The following is a 23114-nucleotide window of genomic DNA, read 5'->3' as shown; positions in this document are numbered from 1 at the left end:
TGAAAGACATAGGACAGAAAAGCAGTGCACTTACAGTTATGGTTTTCAGGTTAATATGGTCTTATGTTTAGAAGACAATGCAAATGAAAATTTGTAAACAAGGAGAGTATTAATAGCTCACCCTCTGCAACATCAAAGCTCTGGAACTTGACGGGCTGTGCATAATTAACCATAGCTGAGAGGTACGGGTGGATGTTGGTGGTGGCTCCCACATATGTGTACTGAGCTATCAGAGCCTCCTCAGAGTCCTCCGCCACATCCCCACTCTGTACAGGGCACAGATATCCACACTTCAGTCTTATAGATTAACCAAGACATTAGTTTGAACTGAAAAGGGAATGGGTGAAATAAAACATCAGAAAAGGTGGCTTTACCTTTTTGCTGTTGTCTTGGTCTGATGCTTCTGAGATATCTGTTGCGTCTGTTGCTTCTGTCACTTCAGAAATTTCTGTTATCTCATCGTCTGCCACCTGTAAATACAAACATTAAACCCAGAAACAATCTGTCAGTACATGCAAATGGCTTGTTTAACAAATGATTAATTTACTCCAACAGTTAAAAGCATATCATTGATAATGCAGTAGCAGCTTGACCAGTTGAACCCATGTAAAGTCTGGAGTCAAAGGCTCTTCAGTATCTACTGTATGGGCCAATAATAATATACTGTACTGTAACTGGGAGTGAAGCAAATAAAGGAGATAAATGCACCCAAAAAAGAAGATTTCTGTGATTTATTTGTGTAAATTTTGTGTATTGTTCTGGTGCTGTTGTTCTAGCAGGACATTCTTCTCCTCCCCACTGCTGTTAACCTCAACACTGCCATCTATAGGCATATACACCATGTACCTCCATGTATACATTTTGTTATTTAAAACCTGCAAGTTTGATCACTTTAAATAAATAATTCATAATTAGAATGATGTTTGTCATTTTAAAAATTCTGCTCTTGCCATGATTTGTATAATGTCGCACGTCTTTTACATGTCCCAGGTCTAATTACCAAAAGACTGCATTTTAGGAAACCCACATTCTTCAAGATTGTTGGCCAAGATCAATTTCCCAGACACAATACAGCAGGGGTGTCAAACATGTGGCTCGCGGGCCAAAACCAGCCCAGCAAAGGTTCCAATCAGGCCTGTGGGATGAATTTGTGAAGTGCAAAAAATTACACTTAAGATAGTAACAGCCAAAAGTGTTGAACTAGTTTTGGTTCAGGTTCCACAAACAGAACAATGTGATCTAAAGTAAATAACAGCATAATACCATGAATAAAAAAGTTTTTAAAAAAGTCTAAATTTTCTTAATGTGAAAAAAATAACTTTGCTTTATGAAAATATTTGCTTTTCATAACTATTCTTTAACAATAAAATGTGAATAACCGGAATAAATATGAACAACCTGAAATGTCTACAGTAAATAAAGTGCAATTTTAACAATATTCTGCCTGTTACCAAAAGTTTTGCGCCTTTGTAGAGCCGATCTGTAATCCACATGTTGAGGCATAATATTGTTAAAATTGCTCTAATTTTTCACAATAAATTTCATTTTTTTCTGTTTATCTGCATTTTTTGTGAAAGGATGGTTTGTTCATGTAAATATTTTCAGAATTTCTAAGTTATTCATAAGTTGTTTTTTTTTTTTTTTGCACTAAAACAAAGAGCGAAAAGTTGGAGTTGTCATTATTTATAGGCTTTTATTTTACTGGTCCGGCCCACTTGAGATCAAATTGGGCTGAATGTGGCCTCTGAAAGAAAATGAGTTTGACATCCCTGCAACAGAGCATCAAGGAGGTGGAAAAAAATAGAGTTTCTTATCTTATGCCCCGTCCACTCCAGTATGGATATTTGCAAAACAATCTTTTTTTTTTTTTGAGGGACAGGGGAAAACAAAGAGATTATGAAATGACTGTCATACCCCATCTCACACATGCCCTCTGTTTTGTGTAATGAACATGTGCATCAAACTTTTTAAGTCAGTACATAAACCTGCCGTAGATCAGTCAGCACAGACATATTTGAGAGACAAATATATCTGTTGGTGCTTTGGCGAAAAAAAAAAACGACAACCCAAACCAACACCTGTAAGTTAATGCCAAGTTTGTTACTTAACTTGTTGCTGCTCAGCTACATGACTGACTACATCCACTGCATCTGATATATCTGAACATTGGCTGTGTGCAGTTTGAGGAACACAAGTATCAATAGTTTGTCTGACAGTTTGTGGCAGTATTATAGTGTGTACAGATATTTTACAAAATCAAGGTTGTGTGAACAGGATTTTCTTTTGTTGAATGAAAGGGGAAAAACTTGATTTGTTAGTCTAGAGAGGGCATTAGACTGGTGGAACTAATCATTTTAAGGCTGACCTTAAGTTATTTGAAACCTCCAAATCTAAATGATCCAAATGCAAGTCTTTAATGATGGTGTAAAATAATTAAATTCACTAATTTCAATGACTCATCATGACTTAAATCGTGTACCTTTTTCACACTGTTGTTGCGTTCCTCCTCTTTCCTTGAGCTGACCGTGTTATTCTGGGAAACGCTGTTGGTGTCTTTCTCACTGGTGGCCTCTGACAGACTGCTAGGGGCCTCGGAATTTAAGTCCTTGTCATCAGACTCTTTTTCTCCTAAAAACAAAACATAATCATTTTAGGGATTTTCATTTTCAACATTTCAATGATTTATTACTTGATCCCAAACACAGCGTTTATGAAAACATCAGATGAGCCTGGCTGAGTAACACAAACAGACTGTACAAATACTACATGGACATCAGGAACAGGCTGACACTGACCGTTCTCTGTCTCATCTTCATTCTCCTCTCCCATGATGATGGCTGGGGTGTTGGTCTCTCCTGCTTCCATGTGCTTCTTAAAGGCCTCTAGCTGCTCTGTATGACACACACATTCACCTTTAACTTAAAATCTTTTTAACAAACACACTTAACACTTCAACAGTTGAGCTGTATACATACTCTGTTCAACTTCAGGTTTCAAAGTTTGTTCTTGATGAGGATTTTACGTTTAAGGTCGTTTGGCGAAGGTAAGGCCCGTCCTTGTTCAATCTGATGATGAAAACAGTCACATTAAAATCTGAGCCATGATATCTAATTGTAGTAAACTGAGATCTATTAGGAGTAAGAGAAGGGGATATTCACTGGGTAGTTCTCCAGAGGCTGCTTGAGAAGCAAGTCACCAAAGATCTCTTCACAATACTTTGCCATCTTGTACTGTTGTGGTTTACTAGTAATAAACAAAGGTATAGTTAATTGTTTATATACTAAAGTTACATTATATGCAGATAATTTTAAAACTCAATTTTAACATCACTGCTTGATTAACGCAATCATAAATGTACCTGCAATGGTTTTCAAAGGACAAAATAACAGGATACTCTGACGTGACAAATGCTGTTTCTTTAATGGCTTGAATAACATCCTGTTTAAGGAGAAGAAAAGAAAAAATATGAGAAATAGGAACACAGAGAAAAGAGGAAACCACATTTTCCTCTGAGATAAAGTAATTGAATCTGAAGGGATAAGAAGTCATGGTAAATGCAACTTCATGTGGTCACCACAAGGGGGCAGGTGGACATCAGAAATCCAGCTTTAGGAGCCAGTTGGACTCAGTCAACCCAAAGTAGCCATGTACTGTAAAACTGTGCTGTTGTTTTACCTTGAACAGATGTCTGTGCACATAGCCTTGCCATGATGATGATGGGCTCCTGGTCTTCTCCTTTTCCCGTCCCAGCAGTCCAACTCCACACATCTGTAAGCACATAACAACTTCACTGCAGAACATGTAATAAGCACGCATCTAACAGTTCATCACGGTAAACGTAGGCCTCCAGTGATCATTTACACAGTAATATAAATGTGCGTGTTTGTAAAATTACTCATAAAAGCTTTTAAATTACACAAGATGTGGGAATTAGGATTTATGAATTACTGTCTGATGTAAACATTTCAAAACAGCAGGTAACCCTACTTCTTTTAAAATTATTTATCAAATTCCTGTTGTTTTAAATTCATGCAGATCAGAACAGTGGAATCAGCAACACTATATTAGTAAATGTCAGGTTTAATGATGCAATCACATGAGTACAGTTTACCTTATGTAAATGATGGTTTTTCAGTTTTCAAGTTGCTTTTAAATTTCACCCTGCATCAGCCCATGGCAAGTACTTCTTGGAGTGATTCCCCCCAAACATTCATATTTTTGAAATATGCAAATGCTATTGCATTTGCATCTCTACTTGCATGACGCCTATACTTTGAAGTGGAAACAGGAAACCCTTCCCACACATGATCAGTGGATTGCAGACATCATGAGGGGTATGGAGAAGATGTTACAGTCGCGGAAAAATTATTAGACCACCCTTGTTTTCTTCAACTTCTTGTTCATTTTAACGTTCTGGTACAACTAAAGGTACATTTGTTTGGAGAAATATAATGATAAGAAAAATAGCTCATAGAGTTTAATTTCAGAGCTGTTATCTAGTCATTTTCTGTGGTTTCTTGATAATAACCAAAATTACTTCAGTTCTTACATCAATAGCTATGGAATTGTGCTGACAAAAACAGTGCTTTTAGGCATTCTATGTTTTCTTTCTGTCTGTTTAGTCACATGATACACACAGGAGTACTACTTGATTGCATAAGCATCGTTTCTGATGACTTTGATGATCTAATAATTTTTTCCACAACTGTAGGTTAGCAGGATCAACTGCAAAATTCTATAAAGCATGGCAGCCTTTTCTAACACACAGAAACTTATAGAATGACTTTAATACCAAATCACCACCTAGATTACTGTATTATTGCACATATTTATTTCTTTTATGTTATTTCTTCTTTTTTTATAATTGTTATTTTATTTTTTTTATTATTATTTATTTTTGCTTTTGGTATATTTTCACATCTAGAATTTGTGTAAATACTATGTGCCTCCTGTTCATATTCCTGATGTCTTTTGGCATATATATTTACATGTTTATCTTTATCGCTAAGTTGGGGGTGGGGACTTAAGTTAAGAAGGACAGCAAAAATGTACACACTATATGATACATCCATGTAAAGCTGCTAAAAATCCATATATAAAATTATATAAAAATAAAAAAAAAATCATCCTGAGTAGCAATAAAAATATAGAATTTAAAAAGACTTGAGCTGTAGGAACCCTGGTAGATATGATCATACCTTAGGCGTATCTGCTCCCAGGTGTGACGCCTGTATGTGTACTTCATCTCAGGTTGGTTGTGCACCAGTGCTTTCACATGTATTTGGTGTGTTTACAGAGAAACATATGCTTTGGTACCTGCATCCTGACAGCAGAACCTGTCGGTACATCTCCACAGAGGACTTCCCTCCAAACTGTCGTCCCGTCAGGTATGTGTTGTGGGAAGAGCTGATGAAATAGTGGGCCAGGCTCTGGTCCATGTCCTGGTACAGCTCCAGCCGGTCCAAGAAAACTGGAGCATTTTCGTCTGACATTAGGTACCGACAGAACCCGTCACTGGACATATGGCCTGGAAGAGAAGGGATTGATTTCACCAAGCTGTCCAAAAGGTAGTTAACATATTTAAACTAAAACAGAGAAGTACAGCCATACAGTGTGTCCAAAAAGTCTCTTTACAATTTAACTAATTTATTACAAAAGCAAATGAATAGACAAATCTGTGGGAATTATTATAAAATGAAAACTAGATATTTAAGTTTTATTTAAGAAAACTAGATATTTAAGTTTTCAAGGTTTTTTTTGCCTCATTTAATTCACCTCCATATGGGCACCATTAGTTGCATGAAGCACATCAAGACGGTACTGGATTTGTTTCCATGTTGTCTGTAGCATAGCCTCATCAGTGGTGTCAATGGCATCAGTGATCTTTTACTTCAGGTTGTTGATGTCCCATATCTCTGTTCGATACACGATATCTTTAACATAACCCCATAGAAAGAAATCCAGGGCAGTGATATCTGGTGAACAAGGTGGCCAGGGAATTGGGTTATCCCTTCAGTTCTACCAGTCTGGAGATGTTTGATTTAGGAACCCACCAACATGCAGTCCTCAGTGTGGTGGTGCACCATCTACCTTGAAAATGATGGTTGGTTGAACGTCATCCAGATGTGGTGACAGATATTCAGTCAATAGGCCAAGGTAAACATTTGCTGTAATTGATTTCTTGATGAAAAATGGACCAATGATTCGATTGCGCATGATCCCACAATGTGATTAAAAACTACACAGTACAGATCTGATTAACATATCTCATCATTGCTTTTGCAATACATTTTTTTAAAGTTGTACAGAGACCTAGTGGACACCCTGTATTTTGGTGAGAAAACTGCAGCTTTGCATGTTCCACAGACAGATGGCAGCACAGTCTTTAAAACTGCCCTCCATGTCTGCTTTTTTTACCTTTCTTCTTTAAGTCTTCATCTCTCTCATATTTCTCAATGATCTGCATGGCTCTTTTGGGGTCGTAGAATGGAACCAGGATTCTCATTTAACCTGGGGTCACGCTGGTTCTGAGAGCAACAAACACATGAAGTAACGTATTGTCTCCATCAATTCTACACACGATGGGATCATCCACACAAATGTGCAAAAAACATTTAGCACTGTTGCTCTGCTCAGTGGCCAAATGAAGGTGACCATGGGCCAAATACCACCTTATTACTGAATTACTGAGGCCTTAAATAGACCTAACAAAATGTTCAATATATAATGGTCATGTTGTGCACTGAAGGTGTCCAGAAAATGTGAGCCACACTAACAGGTGCAGTGATTTGCTCAATAACAAGGATGTGTTTAAGTGGATCAAGTCAGTTTTAACAAAACAACAACATCAAAACATTATTATAATGCTACTGCCCACACAGGAAGACAGGTGGGAATTAATGAAACCAAAGCTTGGGCTCTATTTGTGGGTCCAAAACATGACGCACAGGGTTGGGCATGAAGCAGCGGCAAACGCGACGACACAGTGGAGGAACTAAGCAGGTATTCAGCCACAAACAAGAGCACAGACACAGACAGCAGGAAACGAGATGAACCGAGCAGGAAGCAACCTCTACCTTCCCGTCGCCATGGCAACACCAATCAGACACGGGGTGGCAAGCCGTGGTAGGGGAGAGCATGGGGAATGGGATGAGGGACGGGCATGCAGAATAGGGGAGTTGGATGAAGTTGCCCTTGCAGACTGGGCTCAGAGACTAATCATTTGTCCATCTCATTGTTTTAGTTTTAATGAGAGCGTTGTTGACACTCAGTCGAGGCTGCAGGGCAACTTCTACCCGGAACAGGTCGGGGATAAGGTGAGGGAACTGCCACAGAGCGGCAAGGGCAAGTCAAATACACAGAGAAGTTAATGAATGATAAAGAGCTTACTTCATTCAGAAGCTGACTAACTGGTCTACAGTTAAATAATCGTTTTGTTCCCATTGCTGCAAAGGAATTAATTAGGAAAAAAAAACAAAACAAAATGTTATGCTTCTTAAAATAGACACCCTCACAGTCAATCAAACAGTTGATTAAAATTAGAAAGAGGAACAGCTGTCTTCAAAGGGAATCATACTTCAATGTTACACTTTTAGTCAGAACTGTTAATCATCATTCTGGTTAACACTTTTTAAATGTCACCATTAGGTAGAACATAATTAATGCTGAACCGTGGAAGCAGGTAGGCTGTCCAGACGTAGTTAGTGCAGCAGGCGCAGAGAAACATTTGTCCTAATTTCCAAAAAGATGCAGTACAACACACTTGGGAACATTGTAACAGAACTGCATTGTGCTGTTTATGCACAAGGTATATACAGGTACAGTGTGATGCAAGGACGTTACTGTAAGTTATGATGGTCTAGTATTATGTTGAGGTACAAAATCAGTTAAAATCACAAAGGTAAGGGCAAGTAGGTTAACTAAAGGACACCTACATCTTTTTGAAGAGTTCTTCTATGTCGGTGCGAGGGCAGATCTTCTGTGTTAGGGCGTAGAAAATATCAAAGGTGAAATCTGATGGTTCGATCTCATCGTTCTGTGGAGGACAAACAACTATTTAGTGACAAGTTTTTAACAGTGACGCAATGCTCTGTCCCTTCTGGTGTGTCATGGAGACCTGATGTATAACACTTCCTGGAAAGAATTTTTGGATATTGACTGAATTATGACACAATGTTTGTTACCTTAAAGGAGTGATATTTTGCTGTTTTAAATGGAATTCTGCATTTAAAACATTTCCCTGTGGTCACATAAACTGTAAATGTTATGCTTGGGTCTGAATTCTTCATTAATTCAACTCCACAGGTCCATCTTCAACTCTATTTCTGAGTAACGACCCAGAAAGGTCGTTTTGAGCGCTGGCCTTTAATTGCACATGAGCACTTCACGCCTCACACCCTTCTAGGTTGTTGACTGTGCTACTCCATCTTGTCTAACCACTTGTGTTGTTATATCAACCTATGACTGAACATTTAAGGTAATCAGCTCGAAGTCTGGACATATTTTCAGTTTTTACTACAACCGCTGCTGCGACAAAACAATTATGTTGCACTCGGAGAAAATGTTTGTTGGAAGTCTTGACTCATATGTGCAAATGTCACTGACGTACCCCGTTATAAAACGTAACAAATTAAGCAGGAATTAAAACAGGTTGTAGAAATCCACTCGATTTTTGCCGGAATGAATATAAAGATTGCTTTGCAGCACCTGGAGGGTTCAAATTCAAACTTTATGAAAAATTAGGGTCCAAATACACCAATAAATGTACTAAAGACTAATAAAAGTGGATTTAGCAAAACATGACCCCTTTAAAAGTGATTTGTGACTGTAGTTTAACTTGCAAATTTAGTATGAATTGAATTGAAACATTTTCTTTTTAACATATTGAGTATCTAACTGATGGGATGATTCACACTGGATCAAAAGAAGTGTCGCCCATTGTTGACTGAAATACAATTTTTCTGAGCTGAGGTCTGATGGGGACACCAGAAGGGGCGGGGCTTCACCTTTCTGTTGTAGAATTGGATAAATATGTGTCACAGACCACCACTATGTACAGTCAACACTGACCTTTCCACTAGGAAGGCCCAGATCCTTTAAGGCCTGAAAAATCCCTTTCTCCGTCTTCCCTGATGCAAATGTGCGAGTAATGCTAGAAAACAGACAGATTTTCAGGGCAGGGGAAGAGCAAAGGCAGAAAGGAAAATTAATTGGATGGTAGTGAATGGCAGACTGGTTAAGGTTATTACCCTCTCACAGGAATCTTCCCGTTCACATTGGTCAGGAAGCACATTCTCATCCAGCTAAAAAAGAACAAGCACATATTAGAGAAACGGGATACATGATTTAGCTAAAACTGAAACGAAGCTGGTACAAAATGTGGACAAGAACAGGACACTGACAGGCAGTATAATGTACTCACTGTTTCTTGAGGCAGGTCATTGGACAGACGTTGTTGGCCTTAAAGTTGTGAATCACTGACCTCAAACCCTCAATCCACTTCTGCAAATAAACAAGCACAAGTATTCAGGACACACACACACTCAATTTCTGACACACACTGAGCAACACATCAGCCGAGAGGGTATCCAGAGTGTGTGTTGTGTTTAGAAGTAGGTGTCTTTGGGGAAATAAGCACAAGCAAATTAACTGCCTCTTATTTCTCACACACAGGCGAGTGCCTTGACAGGACAATCAGGGACACACACATGAAAATACGCACATGGAAACAGTGATAAACACAGAGAGGCGGCCAGAAGGGACGATAAACAAAAACAAAGAAAGCAAGCCTTGTCACGCTTAACCCACAGAAACTCCAGTGTGGATGTTAACATGGTCACTGAGGTCTTCATGTCTCTAAATGTGTCCCTTTCTGTGCTGTCTGTCCTGTGCAAATTATGACCGCCATTATTATCAAAACATTAAACAGATATAGGGGTCAGCAGGGGTCTGTTTGGACATGCGCCGTCCATGATCTGTTTTTTTTTATGTGTTTGTGTGAATGTGTGCCATGATGTAAATAACTCTGGCATCTCATGAGGTCTGCTTCTTAGGGCCACCTGCATGCTAGGAGGTGCTGATGGTGTCTTGGTGTGCATGTGTGTTAGAGTGAGAGAAGAGGGATGGCAGGAGTGTGTTTTAACCTGCAGGGGATGCACGCATGTACCTGGATGTGTGTGTGTGAGCTTTAACCACCAGGCTTCACCGCTGAAGGCTGTTGCATGATTATAACTGGGGAGCCTGTGGCACTGAACACTCTGGAGTGCAAACATCATTTATAACACTCATCCCCACAAAAACACCTTCCAATGACAAATGCACAAACACCCTGGTGTCAAACAACAGGTCTGTAAACACACACGCTACGCTTTTGCCATTTGGTTATCTGGTGGTGAGTTTGGATTCTGGTGATAAAATCAGCATATTTAAATTAAAAAAATATAAGGGACTAAATCAATGACATGAACTAACTAGAACCAGAGCTCAGACCTCTGCCAAGTCCAACAGTCCACAATTTTATTAAACCTATACAGTATATCCTCTTTTTAATGTCTGTGCCTGTACTTAGTTTTACTAAAGGGGGGCGTTTCCAGACCTCAGGTGTAAACACATCACAGCTTTGGGGTCTTTAAAAAGAGACCAGACTCCGATCTGTGTGAATGGACTCCTATGGGAGAAAGGCTCAGTACCCTCAATAACACTGGTCTACAAGGAAAATGTGTCCAGAATAAAAGTAATGAAATTTTACCACATGAAAGTCACTGATAAAGAAAAATCAAGTAAAAAATGCTGGTTGGCTGAACTTTCCAAGATACAGCCTTGGGTCAAAATGTGAAATTCAAGAATTAACAAGAGAATGGGTTTGACTCAAAAGGAATATTTGTCTCAGAGCTACAAGATCTACTTCAAAACACTGTCCGCACATTAGAATACATTCACTTTACAGGTTCTATTTAGTGGAAGATTTATAAAACTATTATATAAATGTACGTAAACCAATATATATGTGTAATAACACTTAATCATATACCTTGAAAACATCAGCAAACCGGCACTTTTGTCATTTATTTTCCAATTAATCTTATTAAAATATGTAACATTTAGCACATTTAATCTCTGAAGCAAATCATTTCTAAAAAATTGTAGACCAGTGTAATCTGTTATTTTGTGAAAGGAGTTGGTTTCAATGATTCCTTTAACATCTTATCTATAGACCTGAAAATTCCAAGTTTCCTTGATGAGGTGGAAGATGAACAAAATGACTGTTCTGTCAGTGAGTGTTGTGACTCCATTCTGACCTGTAGACGACCACACATCTACTCTTATTTCTCTTATTTATATCATTGAAACTGGCATCTACAGCCTTGACTGAGAAATCAGCTGTTGAACCACAAGGCTAACAGTCAGAAACACAGAATGCTGGGTAAAGTTAGCCCAGGTCTGTGGTTACATTTACATCAATAACTGACAGTTAACATGACAACTCATCCTCATCCTTTGGTGGTTGGTTGATTTTTTTTTTTTTAATTTATCTGTGACCAGTTCTTACTAAATATGAGGTCTCTTTTTATGGCTCTATAATTCAAGGGGATTGTCCTTGTTCTTTAAACCAGCTTTCAGGAAAACCAGTGCAGTAGCTTTTACGTAATCCTTCTGACAAACACGACATCCTCCTCAGTCAGAGTGAAAACATATTTGTCACAGCGGGCTCTTATTTCTGTCAAAGTATTTAAAGTCTCTTCCTAGACAAATTACTCCAGACGACATAAAGTGCAAGTTTATATAAATTTGCCCTCATTCTTTACATCACAATCTATTTGTATATAATTTACTCAAGACTGTTTGAGCTATCTGCTTGGCAGACGACCCTGTGGGTAAGAGAAATTACATTTACTTCAAGTTGTCATAGTGCGTTTTCTTGTTTTTCTTTAGTTTCTTTCAATTACTGCTGAGCCTTTGGGGTATAAGAGATTTGTTGTAGAATAGAGTACAGCTGACTTTATTGTCACCACAGGTTTTCTGTCATTTGAAGCAGCCTGTTACCTCCAACATCCATCTCAACCTTTGCCAAAAGGTTAAAGGCGTGTGTATTCTTTATTGTTCAGACTGTCAATAAATCCAACAAAAAACAACTATGAAGTTATTCTTTCAACAAGTATTTTCTACCAAAAAAAACTCCACATGAATGAGGTGAAGCGAGTCATAGCTCAGGGTGGTACATCCCTTCATAATGGAGCATACCACCCACAAATGTAGTATTCTAAATTCAACACACACACACACACAGAACATTAATTGTTTTTCATAGTATTTGTGAGAAGAAAAGCAGAGCTAACCATACAGCTGTGGGTTGTAAAGGGACATCTACAATGTCTGGAGCTTTGCCAGCAGGGGTCAGCAATTATAACTGTCTGCTGATTAAAAGTGGAAGCACAACAGAGATAAGAGCGGTGGGTGAGGAGGGAGGCGTCTACTGTCTGAGCCTAAAGCAGAAATGAAGACACGACTTAGAGGACAAACACCGACTGATAACCAGAAAGGTGTTGATGCGTTTCTCTGCTCAATAAGGCAGAGCTTCTTTACTGGATGAGTGGGTAGAAAAATGAAGAGAGGTAAAAAGGAACAGAGGGCCAACAAAAAACGAGAAATACCAGCAAAAGCAAGAGTGCAGAGGGGACTCAGAGGTAGAGATGGTGCGAGACAGAAAAATGAGTCATTCCAAATGTTGCTGTTTGACAGAGAACCAAGGGCAAGTTTAAAGTGTGTAGGTGTTGACACATGAACCATTCACCCCACAAATCACTTTGTTTCTGAATTAAACATTCACTTTGTGTTCATTCTGCAGTCTCACATTATAGAAATGTTGAAAGAACAGATGTGTATTCCAAGAGTGATTTCATGTCAACACACACTTATTCTCCATAAGAAGTGCTGCATAAATCAAGGTTTAAGAGGGTAGTGTGAAATGGAAAAAACTGAAAAAATTCACTTTTTTCAACTAGTCTTCATTCATTTCATCCTATATGATGAGTAAGTGAATGGTGGTGTTCAGTAACATTTTGAGGGTAAAAAGTCAACTTAAATTCCAGTATTTTTGCCCCACTTTCTGTTGGACATTGGGTGAGAGAAGTGATCTCCGATCTTAAACTCGAAAAAATCCAGTATACATTATGTGGATCTGAGCAGAAGTTTCATAAAGTGTGGAAATCTTTCTTAACCTTTTTTGACAATCCTACAACACATGTACAAGGTCCTTAACAGGTTAAGATGTAGGTTTGCATGTAATACTCTATATGTAGCTTTATTTATTTCTACAGTGCCATATTGTATATTCATACAGATACCTAATGACAGCAAGGGAGGGTTAAGTGGGTTTTGTTTCATTTTCTCTCTTTTTTTATGTGTGCAAATACCTGTGGATTTTCATTATTCTGTATTTTGAAAAATTCAACAAACATATCTAAACACAAAAACTCCAGTATTTTATGGCAGCTGTTGTGGTCTTAACGCAAAGTAGATGTGTCCTTGTTCAAAGATCCTGTATTTGCTGTAGTGCTGTGTGGATGAATCTGCATTAGCCGAGTAGATGTGAAAAAGCCTCAAATTTAATCTCAAGGTCTGCTCTTCTCTTCTCAGGCCTGAGTGCAGAGCCAAGGCCAAAGCCCTTCCAGCTTGGTGCTTTGTGTGGATTTACCCGTGCCACTTCTGGGTTCTCGGCCACCAGGAACATGAAGTTGAGGTTAACCAGGTCTGTGGCGCTGCAGATGCAGATAATACAGCCCTCCAAGTCAGCTTCGGTCTTTCCAACGGCCTCAAACGACGACAAGATTTTGGGGTCCTGAGGAACAGAGATAGTGACAGATATTTTAGCAGAAACAGAAAAACCAGGGATGGATGCAATGTGATATCATGACTTGCATAAATACACACTCCACTTTTAATTGCCATGTTATCTGTACGCTTTATAAGCTTTCCACATGCATGTTCTTGCCATTATTAGCTCCCTGTCCAACCTGAATCGATGCATCAAATACCGCGCACTGAGGGTTAGGGTTATATGAACTGGAGATCTTGGCATAAATTGACACGCGATCAAATGACATTGAATAACATGCAAAAGGTTGAAAATGCATACATATAGCATAGCAAATGTCATAAGAACTGGCATGACATACAACACTGTTTCATGAGATCAGTCTCCATGGATGTGGGTTTGTAGACATAAAGTCTTTCTTTTGTTGAAGCAATCGATAATAGTAGAAAACCAGTGGTGCAGTGGAGAAGTCTCTTTGAACAGTCTAATACAGTGTTTGTATGATGCTTTGGAGGCTTAAAGCTCCATGATAGTGCAACTAGGATTTAATATATATGAGGCGCTGTAAGACTCCAAAGCCCTCTGCTGTCCATTATGGAGGACTAAATGAAATTAATACATCAAGAATATTCTCAGGTGCCTGTAACACTGATCCCAACAGTGAGAGGAAAAAGAACATGCATACACTTCTGTCAGATCTTTCATTATATAAAATAGGAAATATATCAAACATATTTGAATAATCCTGTGAAAAATGACTAAAATTGTAAATCAAGATCAGTGTTTTTTAATGTTCTGTGAAAATTTAAAAAATGCAATCCATGAATATGCATCTCAAAAAATAAGACTGTGCAGAAAATTCAGTCCATTGCACCACATTGCCCATGACTTAAGACTAATCAACAGGTTTCAAAGTGGAACTGCAGTTTTTCCTAACACAATTAACACATTTGGAGAATAAGAATAAATGAACAGAAAAAGAAAGCAACCAGCAGGAAAGTACAGACTAATTTTGACTGCGATTGACTTAAAAAAAAAAATATATATATATATATATATATTAAAACTGATGAAAGCAAAGAAAACAAGCCCATTCAGCTAACCCAACCCATACTGTCCCCATCTGCAAAAAAATATACATAACGTAGAAACAACACACTTTCATGAAATAACAATAACTCGCAAGTCAGATTCATTCAAAATAGAGCTGTGCGATCTATGACCAAAAAACTGACCAGATTTTTTTTTCTCTCCAATGACAGTTTTAATAAAAATTTGTCTCCATGACCTCAAGACAAAATATAACTCGAACAGTTGTGAAATATATTCACAATGAATATATGACAACAAGCAAACAAGAGATATCTATAAGTTTTGTTTAGTGCGGAAGGATGCACTCCTATTGATTTCATAATTTAGGAATTTTTTTAGACAGGAGTGTTTTATCTTTTCAGGGTAACACTTTAGTGGAACTAATTTTAAGTGATTTGAGAGTTCCGTCTTAAAATCACACTATTATTATTCCAGAGGTTTGCCTGTGTCCTCATATATTCAATGAACAAGCTTGTAAACTTCATCCTTCCCTCCTGAACTAGAAATGATGTAATAATGTGATCCATATCTAATACAGTCACACTGTCATCTTATAATCAATATAGAAACACAAACAGCCTGACAACAACGTCATGTCTTTGTCTGGATCTGATCTTGGAGATGTTTATGTGTCCATAACTGCAGACGTTAAAGGGCGACCGATATGGGTTTTTCTAAGGCTGATGCTGATTTTTAAAAATTTGGTCAGGCAATGGCCGATCTCTATAGCTTATTTTTGAGGTCATTTTTTTTTAAAAGCACATTGACTGTAAAATACAACTGAAACACTCCGATAATTAAGATTTTTATGCAGCAATATAAATTAAATTATTAATACACGTACACATTGTACTCTTTTAACATTTATTAAACTTCAAATGCTGCCCATACAGGTGCCTTATCAAATATCTTATAACATTTTTACTACTGGTCAAATATCAGCTAAAAAAAAAAAATAATAATAATAATAATTAAGGCCGATGGCAGATATTGAAAAAAATCAATATATCGGCTGGCAGATATATCGGTCTACCTCTAGCAGACATGCAAAACTTCAATTGCAGTTTGGACATTTTTGTGTATTAATGAAAGCTTTACATTTACAGTTAAAGAAAATATATATTGTAAAAGGAATTACAGCCAGATTGAATACCAAAAGATACAGGATGACATTACCAATATTTAAAGCGGTGTAGTTACCCTGGATATCCCCCTTCAAATATCACACAAACCTAACTATATTTCAACCTGAATTGACAGCGAACTCCTGTTCAATCTGTAAAGCAGAAAATTCATGAAAACAATCACCCCTTTCTCAAAAACACGACATGACTCATCCTCCTCATCTTTTCAATCAAATTTCACTATGCCAACACCGTCACCGTGGCAGATAGTAATGTATTTTTTTGTCGTATGATTGAATTAACAGCAGCAGGCAACAGGCTCTGCAGTTTTAAAACCTCAGCCAGCAATCATCCGATGCCATTCATCTTTCCCTGCTCATTGGATTATCTGAAACAGCTCAGAGGCTTGTGTAACCATGTTATCCTCTGAGGAGAAGCCCTGCTAGTAGTTGTTCTGAGGCTGCAACTCGCAGAGCAGCGACGGCGTTTCAACAAACAGGACGAGCTGCTATCGGCCTGGACAATCTGTATACGTGCCCTCACACATGTACGTCCACACGGAGCAGAAAACAAATAAATGGACCTTCTGCTCTTGTCAACAGCGCATATGGAACCGGATATGGACTTATGTACACAGTACACACCTGCCTCTACTGACTTTTAGCAGCGTCATAGGTTTGCATCCTAATTAGAGACAGGCATGGATATTCCCATGGCATAATCTATAATTTATCCACACTGCATGGTGCCAAATGCTACAATATCATGTGTGACTGTAACTCTAACTGTAAGAATCAATATTGTATCTACTGACAAACCATACACGGCCCACATCAACTAAATAAATAACGGGATAGGCGCTAGCAGCGTAAGGATACAAAATGTTGCGCCTTTTTCTTTACAGGCTTCCTCTCACAAGATAAGGAAGAGTGGCTGTGGCACAGACACAGAACATGTTATTCCTGTGAGGCTTTTATTCCACAGTGTGAACCTCTTAACCCACTAGCTCTGTGGCAGCCCATCATAATAGACCTGGAAGCAGTTTTTCATCATCCCTCTCTGGGTCAAAAGCACAAGCCAGCGTTACAAAACAAAGTTTCAGATACAATCTGTGGCTATACCCAGCTGCCTAGCATTGTATAAATATTGATGAGTTAAATATTTCATGTTTATGTTCTTTAAGTGCCGCTGATGAATCAGACGTATGAAAGAGAAGCTCAGTGGCGAGAACTCATGAGAGCACCAGATCAGTCAATCGATAGAATACACTGCTGTGGCCTGGGCTAATTAAAGCATGAATAATGTGCCTGACGTGGTAGTCTCTACAGATTTTACTCCAACTGTCAGTGTGTGAGCACTAGAGGTGTGGTGGGCAGAGAGCGTGACTGGTGCAGTAGAAGAAACCAGGAAATTGTTTTTGCTGAGGTCTCACCTTTGGGACGGCACCGACACGAATGCTGTTGATGAGGGAACACTCGAGGACCTGGCCTTCCTGCAGGAGGGAAGCACCGAAACAAGGAAGAAAACCAGTGGAAGATGGCAGGTGGAGACAGAGGAAGGAGGGAGGAAACAAGACACATGTGTCACACTGCATTTTATTTGTGATTTTCATAATTATTTCTAATACTCGACACAGCAGCAGCACCACAGGATGAAGTTAGTAGTGCAGGTCATTATGACCCAAACACATCATCTTCTGTCAGTTTTTATTTCGTGAGATACTGACGACAGAAAAACTATTATTGTAGTCATTTAATTCATGAGTTTATTTTCCACATAAACAGTCTACAGCCTTGCATTACACCACAGACTAAGCAGATCGCATGTATGGATGATGGTGTTTTTTGTTATCCAGATGTGGCAGTTGAATCCTAATAATATTGTGGTGTGTTTGCCGCATTACATTGTGGGTATTGGGCATGTTGCTGAATGTGTGTTATTTTTATGTGCAGAGGGTCAGCAGGGTTGTGGTGTTAGTGTTAATTTAGCGTTAATGCACGGATGGCAATGTTTATTGGCCTTTTTGTGTTTGTTTTTGTATTTTTGTAGAGCTGCACCAAAACTGAAAGCCACAGGCCGAACAATGCCTTTCCTGTTCATCTCTGATTGTGATCGTTTTGTTGAATATAAATCCTTATGCCCTGTCAAATTAAAAGTACATCCTGTGTTGGTAAATTACACTGCGCTAACTTCCTGCCAAACTTCCATCTGTGATATGATATGATTAATTTTAGCATCTGTAAGAACTATTCCACTTATAACTAAATAGAACCCTGTGCTTTTGCTTTGACACATGAAAATGGTCAATACAAACATACAGAATTTGCAGTTACAGAAATCACCAGCATTTTACTTTAAAGTTTTACAGCATTACAATACATGTATTTTTTCCTATGCTTAATGCAGCAAAGACCAGCAAGAGGTATTGAATGCTGTTACAAAAGGCCAGTGGACATCTCTCCTAAAGCGACAGTGTTACGCGCACTCAGCCATCCTGTTTACATATTTACAGGGAACAATGAAAGTCTTTGTCAGAGAAATACCTCTGACCTCTTTATTGTTATTTATTATCTCTGGTTAGATTACATTTTCCCCACCAGAAAGAACCCTGTCAGACAAGAATACAAAAAAAAAAATCATCCATGGTGTTATTACCTTCCCCTCACTCTTCCAGGTGATGAAAAAGCCATACTCATCCACCTTCATCTGACAGTTCGTCTCAAAGAGGTATGGGTCCTGCAAAAGGGAAAACCGATTTTTTTTTTTTTTATAAATGGGGGGTGGGTGGGGTGTTGTGAGGGGCTTCATCAGTCCTAGGCCTTTATTTGACATTTTGACATGGCAAGAGATTAAACAGCCAACCTGTTTGACACACACACAACCCTTATGCAACGAGACAAACACAAGAAGAACTAATTCGTTTTCAAAGATGTAGCTGACACACACATGCACACACAAAGTATGTGCAAATAGATTCTGTACATACACACCAGTTGGGAGCAGAGGAGATGAAACCTATTGCTAAGGCAAACACAAAGTAAGATAAATGTGACTGCTACTCGATGAACTGTTAAATGCAAACATCATATGGCTGGAACACGGTGTTATGCTTTGGAGACAAGGGATGAACCTGGACAAAATGCGTTTGTGTGTACGTGTGCGAGTGGGATCCAGAGGTGTTGCGTTCCTGCTACTGTGTGGCTAATGCACATGCACACACAATTAAGGGTGAACATGCTGTAACCTGTATTCAGCTATCAGTAGTGTTGAAGCAGAAAACTGGTCAACTTATCTTACCCAAACATTTTTTTTTTTTACTAAACTCAATCAGCTGCTGGAGGTTGTGATTGTGGTGATAAATGATAGTGTCAGAGTGTATATTTTTTTGAGATCCGACTCAAATCACACACATGAAAAGGATAAAACATAAGAGAGAATAAGAGATGGTTGCTGGGTCAGTCCAAGTCTAATATTAGCAGTGGGGAACAGTGTGACACACACACCCACATATAATTTATTATTTCAGGGTGTTGCTGCCATGAGATACACTGCTGCAAATAGGACCAAGCTGGCAGGTTATTTGGCTGTTCTTCTTACTGTCCTATCCTGTCATCTTAAACCACCATAAAAGCCAAAAGAACAATCCTATTTCCATTTAGAAAACAGTGAGACTGCTATTAATGCAGTTAAAAGCTTGACTCGCTTTTATCTGAATTAGACCTGACTGACACAGGCTTCACTCGCACATATTAAAACCAAAATAGGTGAAAGGGATGGTTCTAAATGAGGCCCGACTGTTAGGAACATACAGCAGGCCCCGGTTACACTATCAGACAGTTTGTTCTTGTAAAGCTAAAAGGTTTATGGGAACACTCGGTGCTTTCACGTGAAAAAGAACAATTAGCAGCATGTCTGAATGTTTCTGTGTGGAGACGAAAAAATGTGTCTATGGTCTTCCAGCGTCCACTCCATACCAGGACGTACGTTCTTGTGTACTGGAGCAAATGCAGTTCAGTATGTGTGTGTCTTATCAGTATTTTACACTTGCTTTTGTGCAGTTATGCAAAAAATACAAAGCCATATAATTTATTCATGTGTGATCTTTAACCGCCTTTAAGAGCAAAACTACACAATCTTGCTTTGTTGCTGTCCACATGAACGCCCATCAAATATTCACTCCCACCATTCAAACAAGTCACACATCCATACACATGCCCTCCAGCATTTTACAAGTTAGATCAACATGAAGCATCGGTTCAGTGAGGAAAACACAGGAAGCGCTGCATGTCATGCCACCCTGTCTCCGCTATCCAGCCGGTGCTTGACAGTAAATAACAGAAAACTGGCATCCACTGTCCTTTCTGTAAGATTATCCGTGTTCTTTTTATTGTGTGTACCCTAGCACAATTTTGGTCTTGCCGTTTGTTCTTCATTTATCAGCTGTCGATATGAGGATGTTTCCAGTCCCCATGGAAACCAAACATCAGCCAGATATTAAGTGATTGATTTCTCATCAGTGAGACGGTGACAGACGGAAACACACAAGCCCTGTGGCGATTCCACCGACTATTAAGAGAGGATCTCTTTGCACTAGTTGACTGATCCTGGGGCGTAAAGGTCAAAGGTCAAACTTATCTATAAAAACCTCGGAGAGAAAAAGTGATTACTTATTGGAAATCTATAGGAAATATATTATAGTGCTCTCATTTTGCTTAGTTTTTTTCCCCACTGTCACTGCACTCCAACATAATTTCAGCCCATTTTTCTTCCTTAATCAACTGTCTGTCGATATGAGGGATGTTCAGTCCCCATGGAAACCGAACTTCAGCCACGTCTTAAGTGACAGATCTCTAATCAGTGAGACAATGAAAGAACAAAACACACACTGAGATGCACAAGCCCTCTGGCTATTAGAGCAGAGTGTCTCTTTAACCTCTCACTGTGTCTAGAAACTCAACTAAAAACAACAAGCAAGACAAAAGAATGGACTCTGAAGTCTGTTTGATCTTCAAAGCCTTAATGTAGTTTGGTAAGTTTCAGGAAAGAGAAATGGACAAGTAAACTACTGATAGAACATTTAAGACTACATAGACAAACAGAATAAAGAAAAGAAAGCAGCCAAACTGATTCTACAGTATTTTAACAACTTCGACAAAAATCCTAGAACCATTTAACATCCCATACTGTGCTTTAACTGGATACTGACATGTAGAACCGAGGCAGGGCATATGGTAATTATGTTTCCCTGAAATCTAACACACATGCACATTACCTGTCTCGACCATCTGTCAGTCAGCAGGGTTTCAGTGACAGGAGATCATTTTTTTTTGAGGAAAAAATGAATCCATGCTGTTTTGTGTCTGTAAGGTCCATATAAGAAGGACGAATGAAGAGCACGGCTACGTCTGTGAGCTGAAACCTTTGGACTGGACTTTATAGAGCAACAGCTACGTATTTACTCACCGACAAATACACCAAGCAATGAGAAACTGTTCGTTAAAAAGTGGGGACATGTCATGTCAATGTTTATGGGGCAAGAATGAGTAACCTAGTTTATTATATGGTAAACTGTACATTAAATAAAAAACTGTTTTCAGCTTTTTGTGACTGATGAACCTTTGAGGACTGTCTTTATTCAGAAAAAATATTGTCATTATTACGCTGATAAGAAGGAAGGGTATATCAGTAAATAGAATCTTAAAAGTCAGTAATGACTAAATGCAGCAGCAGTAACAGGGAAGGGGGTGAGCTCCATCTGGATATCATAAATTTCAACTGTGATAATTGTGTCAACACGCAAGGTAACTGAGACAGGTCGTCCTTGTTACCATCCAGGCCAGTCCTCACCCTGTCCTGCCTCGGCTTGGCTCATATTCATAGCAGCAACACACTGAGGACTTTCTTCAGAGGCGCGCCGGCCCAGTTTCATGGCTCACTTTGACATGGCTGTGGATTCAGTGATGCTTTTCCCTGTGCTCTTTCAAGTTTTCTTCTCTGCCTAAGAGGAATCCTCCTCCCCTCACTACTGCCCAAATAAACGGAGAGGACTGAGGGGATTTCCTAATGTGTGCAAGGGTGCGTGTATGCCTTTGTACTCGCGCGTGTGTGTGACACACTTTGCCTTTGCTCGGCAATGTCCTAGCTAACTGTCCTGATTAAGTTAATAAGATGAAACGGGCAAAAGACAGGAGATACACAGGGTCGTACACACACACACACACACACACACACACACACTGATGGTGACGACACAAATATTATCAACAGCTGATGTTTCTGTTTCCCCTCAGTGACTTTTTTTTAATACTTTATGTAATTGTTTAAAGAAGCTGAACCAAAAAAATGTGCGCTTCTCTTTCCCATTATTATCTTTTCCTGATAATCCTGATTTCTTAACTTTTTCCGACTTGCACCTGTGACATAATAGTTCAGTGCAGAAACAAATGACATGCTGAATAAGACAGCAGCACAGAGATAATCTTTTCAGTGTGCTGGTTAAAATCCTCAGTGGATGTGTTGCAGACAACCCGTCGCCACACTGAGGCTTCTTAATGAGCCTGATCAATGTGGTCTGCCTACAGCAAGAGCTCTGACTACAACGATGACGTCCCAGGTTATAAAGTAGACACTTCTGCGCCGTTATGTGTGTACGCACTAATGATTGACCCCGGGATGGTCATTAAGGTGAAGGATGATAATACGACAGCCCAAATAACCAACGTCAGTATCAACAAGGCTGCTGAGTATCTTATTCAGCCCACAATGATGAAAAGCTAACGAAGCTGGATTTTAACTGCATCCAAGTGTTCCTTGACATCACACATAGTTTTTTTTTTTTTTAAATGATTTACTCTATTAAAACCCTAGAGAGTAGAATTTCCTCATTCTTACCTCATCGAATCTGTCAAAGGTGGCGCCTTCCTGCATGAACTCAGGCAGGTGCTTTTGCCAGTTGAACTCGTAGGACTTAGTCATGGCTGCTCACAAACCTGAAACAGAAGAGGAACAAGTTAAAAGACAAAATAAGCAAAACACCTGTAACGCCAAATGTTATGATCACATAGTGCGAGAACACATAATTCTTG

The 23114-nt window shown here is 38.9% G+C and overlaps 1 protein-coding gene across 1 annotated transcript in view; it reads right to left on the bottom strand.

The window, feature by feature from the left end:
• plcb4b (phospholipase C, beta 4b) overlaps nt 1–23114 on the bottom strand; it is a 73506-nt gene that overhangs the window by 15653 nt on the left and 34739 nt on the right. The window contains 22 exon segments of the mRNA XM_030129017.1: nt 122–266; nt 375–470; nt 2480–2628; nt 2796–2891; nt 2976–2999; nt 3002–3065; nt 3159–3243; nt 3359–3438; nt 3660–3768; nt 5317–5527; nt 6418–6499; nt 6501–6537; nt 7399–7432; nt 7435–7445; nt 7935–8035; nt 9070–9151; nt 9249–9302; nt 9422–9501; nt 13694–13837; nt 17462–17521; nt 18685–18765; nt 22921–23018. Coding sequence (XP_029984877.1) covers nt 122–266; nt 375–470; nt 2480–2628; nt 2796–2891; nt 2976–2999; nt 3002–3065; nt 3159–3243; nt 3359–3438; nt 3660–3768; nt 5317–5527; nt 6418–6499; nt 6501–6537; nt 7399–7432; nt 7435–7445; nt 7935–8035; nt 9070–9151; nt 9249–9302; nt 9422–9501; nt 13694–13837; nt 17462–17521; nt 18685–18765; nt 22921–23004 — 1909 coding nt within the window. The 5' untranslated portion in view covers nt 23005–23018.

This window comes from Sphaeramia orbicularis, chromosome 24, assembly GCF_902148855.1.
Source record: "Sphaeramia orbicularis chromosome 24, fSphaOr1.1, whole genome shotgun sequence".
NCBI lineage: Eukaryota > Metazoa > Chordata > Actinopteri > Kurtiformes > Apogonidae > Sphaeramia > Sphaeramia orbicularis.
The sequence above is the reverse complement of the archived record's forward strand: the minus strand, read 5'-3'. Positions and strand labels throughout refer to the sequence as shown.